At 40.6% G+C, this 10261-nt stretch overlaps 1 protein-coding gene across 2 annotated transcripts; it reads left to right on the top strand.

Annotated features, from left to right (window-relative positions):
- Positions 1 to 210: 210 nt before the first annotated feature.
- Positions 211 to 10022, top strand: LOC311100266 (glutathione S-transferase theta-3-like). Of its 2 annotated transcripts, none has more exons than XM_084141110.1 (5): positions 211 to 400; positions 7538 to 7625; positions 7820 to 7970; positions 8501 to 8677; positions 9113 to 10022. In XM_084141110.1, exons 1-5 carry the CDS (start codon positions 289 to 291, stop codon positions 9308 to 9310), a joined length of 726 nt encoding a protein of 241 aa, XP_083997236.1. In that variant the 5' UTR covers positions 211 to 288; the 3' UTR covers positions 9311 to 10022. The 2 variants fall into 2 exon arrangements, with proteins under 2 accessions (XP_083997236.1, XP_083997235.1); XM_084141109.1 differs by lacking the exon at positions 211 to 400 and adding an exon at positions 3005 to 3176.
- The last annotated feature ends 239 nt before the right edge of the window (positions 10023 to 10261 follow it).

The raw sequence follows: 10261 nt of genomic DNA, 5'->3' as shown, positions 1-10261 counted from the left end.
TCTCCCTAACATCCTTACCCCTTGCAACAGATGTGGGATAAACATACACGCACATACTCTAACACACTCAACCCCTTTCCTGTGTGCATTGTTACCCAATTCTAGTCACACACTATACGTTTCTATGCGTTCTGGAAAGTGGGCTTGCACGCGAGTTCCAGTGAGAGGTGTGGGGCATTCTCCTCACGCTCCAAGGGGCGTGGTATATAGTTAATAAATTCTAGAAGTCAGTCGGGGTTTGGGAAACGCGACCGTGAGGACTGTTTTCTCCTTTGCTTTGCATTAAAGATGGCTTTAGAAATGTATTTAGACCTTTTCTCACAGCCCTGTCGCTCGGTGTATATATTTGCCAAGAAAAACAACATTCCTTTTGATTTAAAAACGGTTTCGCTTTTGGAAGGTAGGTTATTGTTTTTATTTTAGGGACTGTGCTTTTAGTGTAGCCTACTGCATTCGATAATTTTCACTGTTTAGTATTTTATTTGGAGTCTGGACACAAATAAGTTGTTCAGATATGCAGAAAATTAAACAGTGTAAAAATGAAAATGGGTGCTTTAAGTGTTGTGTTAAAGTGGTGATTTATTCCTTTTTGCACGTATAATAGAAGGTTATCTAAATCTCAGTAAAAATTCATTTACAGAAGTAGCTTGAAAAGGGGAGTTTTTCTGGAGGTGGAAGTTTAAATCAGGTATGCTTCTAGTCTTATTTACAGAAGTAGCCTGAAAAGGGGTGTTTTTCTGGAGGTGGAAGTTTAAATCAGGTATGCTTCTAGTCTTGCTTGCATGCAAGTAGCCTAGTTTGTTGTAGGCCTAGTCTACCCTAACCCTGTCCTGGGTTTCTCAACTCCACAATACAGCTTCTACCCCCAAGCCATAAGACTGCTGAACAATTAATCAAATGGCTACCGGGACTATTTGCATTGTTACCCAATTCTAGTCACACACTATTGTGGGGTTCTGTTTTCTCATGATTGGATCTGTGTGTGATGAATGGCTTAGAAGGAATGCATTAATGATAAGCATAGGTTTGTACTATACTGATATAAATTGTTTCACATAACAGGCTGTGATTCATGTAAGGAACGTTAGGGGGAAAGACAGGAAAGACTTGTATTTCTTACAGATACGAACACTGCCTCTTTGTTGTCTGTGAACTGTTGTCTGTGAACCGTCCTTGAACTTATGAACTCACAGTACAGTGGTGTCTTTTGGGTGCTGACTCCACAGGTTGTTATGATAAAAATGTATGCCTGGCAACAGGGATGCGCCAACGGATAGGTTGAGTAAGTCTAAACCACGCTCAGTCTCTACTCTGATTGGCCAGTAGAGAGCGGGAACTCAAAACTGTCAGAGTATTTGAAGAAGAACCTGTAACAATGGATTAGTTATCTGAGTGCCTTGCGAGGTATTTCAGTGAGCCCGTATACGAACCTTCATACTTATCATACATACATTTTGCATATAATAAATTTAGCTTGGATTGAAGATCTCTTGATTCTTATTCCAATACCAGATTTGAATTACGCAATTTTTATCACTATACGTTTCTATGCGTTCTGGAAAGTGGGCTTGCACGCGAGTTCCAGTGAGAGGTGTGGGGCATTCTCCTCACGCTCCAAGGGGCGTGGTATATAGTTAATAAATTCTAGAAGTCAGTCGGGGTTTGGAAAACGCGACCGTGAGGACTGTTTTCTCCTTTGCTTTGCATTAAAGATGGCTTTAGAAATGTATTTAGACCTTTTCTCACAGCCCTGTCGCTCGGTGTATATCTTTGCCAAGAAAAACAACATTCCTTTTGATTTAAAAACTGTTTTGCTTTTGGAAGGTAGGTTATTGTTTTTATTTTAGGGACTGTGCTTTTAGTGTAGCCTACTGCATTCGATAATTTTCACTGTTTAGTATTTTATTTGGAGTCTGGACACAAATAAGTTGTTCAGATATGCAGAAAATTAAACAGTGTAAAAATGAAAATGGGTGCTTTAAGTGTTGTGTTAAAGTGGTGATTTATTCCTTTTTGCACGTATAATAGAAGGTTATCTAAATCTCAGTAAAAATTCATTTACAGAAGTAGCTTGAAAAGGGGTGTTTTTCTGGAGGTGGAAGTTTAAATCAGGTATGCTTCTAGTCTTGCTTGCATGCAAGTAGCCTAGTTTGTTGTAGGCCTAGTCTACCCTAACCCTGTCCTGGGTTTCTCAACTCCACAATACAGCTTCTACCCCCAAGCCATAAGACTGCTGAACAATTAATCAAATGGCTACCGGGACTATTTGCATTGTTACCCAATTCTAGTCACACACTATTGTGGGGTTCTGTTTTCTCATGATTGGATCTGTGTGTGATGAATGGCTTAGAAGGAATGCATTAATGATAAGCATAGGTTTGTACTATACTGATATAAATTGTTTCACATAACAGGCTGTGATTCATGTAAGGAACGTTAGGGGGAAAGACAGGAAAGACTTGTATTTCTTACAGATACGAACACTGCCTCTTTGTTGTCTGTGAACTGTTGTCTGTGAACCGTCCTTGAACTTATGAACTCACAGTACAGTGGTGTCTTTTGGGTGCTGACTCCACAGGTTGTTATGATAAAAATGTATGCCTGGCAACAGGGATGCGCCAACGGATAGGTTGAGTAAGTCTAAACCACGCTCAGTCTCTACTCTGATTGGCCAGTAGAGAGCGGGAACTCAAAACTGTCAGAGTATTTGAAGAAGAACCTGTAACAATGGATTAGTTATCTGAGTGCCTTGCGAGGTATTTCAGTGAGCCCGTATACGAACCTTCATACTTATCATACATACATTTTGCATATAATAAATTTAGCTTGGATTGAAGATCTCTTGATTCTTATTCCAATACCAGATTTGAATTACGCAATTTTTATCACTATACGTTTCTATGCGTTCTGGAAAGTGGGCTTGCACGCGAGTTCCAGTGAGAGGTGTGGGGCATTCTCCTCACGCTCCAAGGGGCGTGGTATATAGTTAATAAATTCTAGAAGTCAGTCGGGGTTTGGAAAACGCGACCGTGAGGACTGTTTTCTCCTTTGCTTTGCATTAAAGATGGCTTTAGAAATGTATTTAGACCTTTTCTCACAGCCCTGTCGCTCGGTGTATATCTTTGCCAAGAAAAACAACATTCCTTTTGATTTAAAAACTGTTTTGCTTTTGGAAGGTAGGTTATTGTTTTTATTTTAGGGACTGTGCTTTTAGTGTAGCCTACTGCATTCGATAATTTTCACTGTTTAGTATTTTATTTGGAGTCTGGACACAAATAAGTTGTTCAGATATGCAGAAAATTAAACAGTGTAAAAATGAAAATGGGTGCTTTAAGTGTTGTGTTAAAGTGGTGATTTATTCCTTTTTGCACGTATAATAGAAGGTTATCTAAATCTCAGTAAAAATTCATTTACAGAAGTAGCTTGAAAAGGGGTGTTTTTCTGGAGGTGGAAGTTTAAATCAGGTATGCTTCTAGTCTTATTTACAGAAGTAGCCTGAAAAGGGGTGTTTTTCTGGAGGTGGAAGTTTAAATCAGGTATGCTTCTAGTCTTGCTTGCATGCAAGTAGCCTAGTTTGTTGTAGGCCTAGTCTACCCTAACCCTGTCCTGGGTTTCTCAACTCCACAATACAGCTTCTACCCCCAAGCCATAAGACTGCTGAACAATTAATCAAATGGCTACCGGGACTATTTGCATTGACCCCACCCACCCCCCCATTTTTTGCACTGCTGCTACTAGCTGTTTATTATCTATGCATAGTCACTTTACCCATACCTACAGTACCAGTCAAAAGTTTGGACACACCTACTCATTTAAGGGTTGTTCTTTATTTTTACTATTTTCTGCATTGTAGAATAATAGAGAAGACATCAAAACTATGAAATAACACATATGGAATGATGTAGTAACCAAAAACTGTTAAACAAATAAACATTTATTTTATATTTGAGATTCTTCAAATAGCTACCCTTTGCCTTGATGACTGCTTTGCACACTCTTGGCAGTCTCTCAACCAGCTTCACCTGGAATGCTTCCCACATATGCTGAGCACTTGTTGGCTGCTTTTCTTTCACTCTGCGGTCCGACTCATCCCAACCCATCCCAATTGGGTTGAGGTCGGGGGATTGTGGAGGCCAGGTCATCTGATTCAGCACTTCATCACTCTCCTTCTTGGTCAAAGAGCCCTTACACAGCCTGGAGGTGTGTTGGGTCATTGTCCTGTTGAAAAACAAATGATAGTCCCACTAAGCCCAAACTAGATGGGATGGTGTATTGCTGCAGAATGCTGTGGTAGCCATGCTGGTGAATTCTAAATAAAATCACAGACAGTGTCACCAGCAAAGCACCCCCACACCATAACACCTCCTTCTCCATGCTTTACGGTGGGAACTACACATGGAGAGATCATCCGTTCACCCACACAGCGTCTCTCAAAGACACGGCGGTTGGAACCAAAAATCTCAAATTTGGACTAATGTCCATTGCTCGTGTTTCTTGGCCCAAGCAGGTCTCTTCTTATTATTTGTGTCCTTTAGTAGTGGTTTCTTTGCAGCAATTTGACCATGAAGGCCTGAATCATACAGTCCCCTCTGAACAGTTGATGTTGAGATGTGTCTGTTACTTGAACTCTGTGAAGCATTTATTTGGGCTACTATTTCTGAGGCTGGCAACTCTTATGAACTTATCCTCTGCAGCAGAGGTAACTCTGGGTCTTCCTTTCCTGTGGCGGTCCTCATGAGTGCCAGTTTCATAATTGCGACTGCACTTGAAGAAACTTTCAAAGTTCTTGAAATGTTCCATATTGACTGACCTTCATGTCTTAAAGTAATGATGGACTGTCGTTTCTCTTTGCTTATTTGAGCTGTTCTTGCCATAATATGGACTTGGTCTTTTACCAAATAGGGCTATCTTCTGTATACTCCCCCATACCTTGTCACAACACAGCTGATTGGCTCAAACACATTAAGAAGGAAAGAAATTCCACAAATTAACTTTTAAGAAGGCACACCTGTTAACTGAAATTCATTCCAGGTGACTACCTCATGAAGCTGGTTGAGAGAATTCCAAGAGTGTGCAAAGCTTTCATCAAGGCAAAGGGTAGCTATTTGAAGAAACCCAAATATAAAATATATTTTGATTTGTTTAACACATTTTTGGTTACTACATGATTCTATATGTGTTATTTCATAGTTTTGATGTCTTCACTATTATTCTACAATGTAAAAATAAAATAAAAACCTTGAATGAGTAGTTGTCCAAACGTTTGACTGGTAGTGTATACAGTGGGGAAAAAAAGTATTTAGTCAGCCACCAATTGTGCAAGTTCTCCCACTTAAAAAGATGAGAGAGGCCTGTAATTTTCATCATAGGTACACGTCAACTATGACAGACAAAATGAGGAAAGAAATTCCAGAAAATCACATTGTAGGATTTTTAATGAATTTATTTGCAAATTATGGTGGAAAATAAGTATTTGGTCAATAACAAAAGTTTCTCAATACTTTGTTATATACCCTTTGTTGGCAATGACACAGGTCAAACGTTTTCTGTAAGTCTTCACAAGGTTTTCACACACTGTTGCTGGTATTTTGACCCATTCCTCCATGCAGATCTCCTCTAGAGCAGTGATGTTTTGGGGCTGTCGCTGGGCAACACAGACTTTCAACTCCCTCCAAAGATTTTCTATGGGGTTGAGATCTGGAGACTGGCTAGGCCACTCCAGGACCTTGAAATGCTTCTTACGAAGCCACTCCTTCGTTGCCCGGGCGGTGTGTTTGGGATCATTGTCATGCTGAAAGACCCAGCCACGTTTCATCTTCAATGCCCTTGCTGATGGAAGGAGGTTTTCACTCAAAATCTCACGATACATGGCCCCATTCATTCTTTCCTTTACACGGATCAGTCGTCCTGGTCCCTTTGCAGAAAAACAGCCCCAAAGCATGATGTTTCCACCCCCATGCTTCACAGTAGGTATGGTGTTCTTTGGATGCAACTCAGCATTCTTTGTCCTCCAAACACGACGAGTTGAGTTTTTACCAAAAAGTTATATTTTGGTTTCATCTGACCATATGACATTCTCCCAATCCTCTTCTGGATCATCCAAATGCACTCTAGCAAACTTCAGACGGGCCTGGACATGTACTGGCTTAAGCAGGGGGACACGTCTGGCACTACAGGATTTGAGTCCCTGGCGGCGTAGTGTGTTACTGATGGTAGGCTTTGTTAATTTGGTCCCAGCTCTCTGCAGGTCATTCACTAGGTCCCCCCGTGTGGTTCTGGGATTTTTGCTCACCATTCTTGTGATCATTTTGATCCCACGGGGTGAGATCTTGCGTGGAGCCCCAGATCGAGGGAGATTATCAGTGGTCTTGTATGTCTTCCATTTCCTAATAATTGCTCCCACAGTTGATTTCTTCAAACCAAGCTGCTTACCTATTGCAGATTCAGTCTTCCCAGCCTGGTGCAGGTCTACAATTTTGTTTCTGGTGTCCTTTGACAGCTCTTTGGTCTTGGCCATAGTGGAGTTTGGAGTGTGACTGTTTGAGGTTGTGGACAGGTGTCTTTTATATTGATAACGAGTTCAAACAGGTGCCATTAATACAGGTAACGAGTGGAGGACAGAGGAGCCTCTTAAAGAAGAAGTTACAGGTCTGTGAGAGCCAGAAATCTTGCTTGTTTATAGGTGACCAAATACTTATTTTCCACCATAATTTGCAAATAAATTCATTAAAAATCCTACAATGTGATTTTCTGGATTTTTTTTCCTCAATTTGTCTGTCATAGTTGACGTGTACCTATGATGAATATTACAGGCCTCTCTCATCTTTTTAAGTGGGAGAACTTGCACAATTGGTGGCTGACTAAATACTTTTTTTCCCCACTGTATGTACATATTACCTCAATTACCTTGACTAACCTGTACCCCCACATATTGACTCAGTACCTGTATATAGCCTCATTATTGTTATTTTATTGTGTGACTTTTTAAAAACTTTAGTTTATTTAGTAAATATTTTCTTAAAACTGCATTGTTGGTTGTGGGCTTGTAAGTAAGCATTTCACGGTATTCAGCGCATGTGACAAATAAAATTAGATTTTTAAGCCTTGAGACAACAGAGACATGGATTGTGTGTGTGCCATTCGGAGGGTGAATGGGCAAGAAAAATATTTAAGTGCATTTGAACAGGGTATGGTTGTGGGTGCCAGGTGCACCGGTTTGTGTCAAGAACTGCGCTGCTATGTTTTTCATGCTCAACAGTTTCCTGTGTGTATCAAGAATGGTCCATCACCCAAAGGACATCCAGACAACTTGACACAACTGTGGGAAGTATTGGAGTCAACATGGGCCAGCATCCCTGTGGAACGCTTTCGACACCTTGTAGAGTCCATGCCCCATCAAATTGAGTCTATTCTGAGGGCAAAAGGGGGTGCAACTTAATATTAGGAAGGTGTTCCTAATGGTTTGTACACTCCGTGTTGGTGGCTTATTACAGAAGTAAGTCGATCATGCATCTCTGTGTCATTCACTACATTTCAGGAGAGCAGTATGGAGAAGAGTTTGGGAAGATCAACATGATGAGGAAAGCTCCTGCAATCCGAGATGGAGAGTTCTGCTTGGCTGAAAGGTGGGAATGACAACATTGAGTTGAGATCAACCATCTCTACCTTATCTGATTAGGCAATGTAATAAGACTATTTAACAAATCCTTTGTGATCGCTAGAGTAGCTAAACATATCCTCATTCTGATTTTAGTAATGATTCTAATAAAGTGGCGAGGCAAAGAGTTTCAATGACTAAACTGGCCAATCATCTCTGCAGCATTGCCATCATGAAGTATCTGGCAGAGAAGTACAAGACCTCAGACCACTGGTATCCAGCCGACCTGCAGAAGCGTGCCCGTGTCAATGAATACCTGTCCTGGCAGCATATGGGCATACGTATGCATGGCTCAAAGATGTTTTGGCTCAGGGTAAGTAATGCTACTACATGGTCGGATTTAGAATTGTTTTCACATTGTACTTTGATGAACTTTGGACTTTGTTCAGTCCAACCCAGATAGCAAGGTTTACTCAGTAGTGAATAAACATCATTTTTTCCTGTGGTCAAATAAAGTCACACACCAAGAAGATTTAGGTAATAATAATGGTATTATTATAAACAGGTAAATGCGTCCAGTTTTCCATGTTAGATGTGTGTGCGCGGGCAGTAGTTTGTGAAGAAATAGACTACAGCGTACACATTGCCAAAGCAGGTGACTGGCCCTTCGAGTTTCACTGACGAAACAAAATATATCCCACTCTGCTTCTCCTACATTGTTACAAGCATTGTTATAAGAATTTGATACAGAGCTGTTTTGCACCTCTGTGTCCAAATACCTGTTATGTTAGATTTTGAGAGATGAGGTTGATCTCATGCCTTCTCGTTTTTCATGGTATAATATCAAGTTTCGGAATTCAACACGTTTGTGTTTTACATTATAAAAGGCTGTCTGTATTGTAGCTCTTGATTCCAAAGATCATGGGTGTGGAGGTCCCCAAGGACAAGATGGATGGAGCCCTGGAGGACCTGGAAGGCTCTCTGAAACTCATTGAAGAAAAGTTCATTGGGGACAAGCCCTTTATCGCAGGAGAGCAGATTTCCTTGGCCGACCTGGTGGCCATTGTTGAGATCATGCAGGTGAATGTTTTGCAGATCTTGTCTCTTCCTACTTCACTGTAGTGAAGTACGTTTTACATTTACATTTTTTGTCATTTACCAGACACTCTTATCCAGAGCAATTTACAGGCGAAATTAGGGTTAAGTTCCTTGCTCAGGGTAACATCGACAGATTTTTCACCTAGTCGTCTCGGGGATTCGAACCAGCGACCTTTCGGTTACTGGCCAAACGCTCTTAACCACTAAGCTACCTGCAGTGAAATGTCCAAATCAATTACTAAATCTGTGTCTTTGGTCTTTGGTTTGGAGCTGCTTGCTTCCACAAGTGTTAACTTGAACAATTATTGATATATGAAACAAGTGTGAATCATCACAAACCTAACAATCAATTTTGTTGTAATACATTGTTATATTGTGGGCCTTCTGAGTGTGTTTCTGCGTTTTGGTATCCTACAGCCCGTCGGTTCTGGCTTGGATGTGTTTGAGGGGAGACTTAAGCTAAGTGCCTGGCGAGACAGGGTTCAGGCGGAGATCGGGAAGGAGCTGTTCGATGAGGCTCACCAGGGGATTCTTGCGTCCCAGGAAATGGTGAAGAATATGGACAGCAGCAAGATGCAGATCTTCAAACCCAAGATCTTGAAAATGTTCCTCTGAATGCTGCAATGACAGTGCAGAGGAATTCAAATTAAGCTGATCCTCAGATAAATAATAAAGCTTGATCTTTTATTTAGCCACTATGCACCATGTGTAACATAATAACAAAAAAATCTAAATGTTCTATATGGAAACGAAAACTCAAACATTTCCTGTTAGTGCCAATTATATACAATAATTTTTTTTCTAAATGTTCTAAAAAGCTGTTTTTACCTTTCACTGTTTTTGATTGACTGAATAATATATTGAATTCAGACAACCAGGTTTAACGTTTGCAAACAATATATGATCTGTTTCAAAGTTGATTGGGTGGGTGTCCATTCTTTGCTGTCTACATCTTTCACCACAATCAACCATAGACTAGAGAAGTCTGGCATGCAATAGTGCCTTGTTAGCTATTGCGTAAAACTATCAAGCACCCCAATGGGGAGGTGAAATATGAGGAACATTTTCCTCTCACTCCCTGTGTGGGATGTAAATCACAGTTAGTGGTTTCCTGCAAGTTATGGTGTGTGGGCCATTTTGTGAAATGTTGGCAGGGATACTTCCTTATCTCATGGGAGAGAGGGAAGGAATCAACAGATGGTATTTTTCTTCTCCCGACCTCATGAAGTCATACCCATAGCCCTATAGCACATGCATTTGTGTTAGTCGAAGAGGAGTAAAATGTTGTTGTAAGAAACCCCAAATAAATCATTGATATTGAGTTAAATATTGTGTCTTGTGTCTTCTAAACAATGTTTTGTCTGTTGACACTGCACTAACTTTTACACCAGAAGGCCAGTGTGGTTGAATGTCTTCTGTCTTTTATAATTAAACAGTTTTATTGTTTCCTTGCTATGTCGTGAAATGTGCTTATGATTGTGTAGTATTATCATTATCCTGGGTAATTTGGGAGTTTTAGTGATTGTGGGGGAGCTGCCAGAGTGGGGATTGCCCTATCTGTGCCAA

Source organism: Coregonus lavaretus, assembly GCF_964263955.1.
Source record: "Coregonus lavaretus genome assembly, chromosome: 24".
NCBI lineage: Eukaryota > Metazoa > Chordata > Actinopteri > Salmoniformes > Salmonidae > Coregonus > Coregonus lavaretus.
The sequence above is the reverse complement of the archived record's forward strand: the minus strand, read 5'-3'. Positions and strand labels throughout refer to the sequence as shown.

Bases quoted from the DNA above. Each gene is read 5' to 3' on its own strand.
- LOC311100266 (XM_084141110.1), top strand. From the start codon at position 289: ATGGCTTTAGAAATGTATTTAGACCTTTTCTCACAGCCCTGTCGCTCG. The intron at 7,626-7,819 runs GTGGGAATGACA...TCATCTCTGCAG, and splicing joins GAGTTCTGCTTGGCTGAAAG to CATTGCCATCATGAAGTATC. The intron at 8,678-9,112 runs GTGAATGTTTTG...GGTATCCTACAG, and splicing joins CCATTGTTGAGATCATGCAG to CCCGTCGGTTCTGGCTTGGA.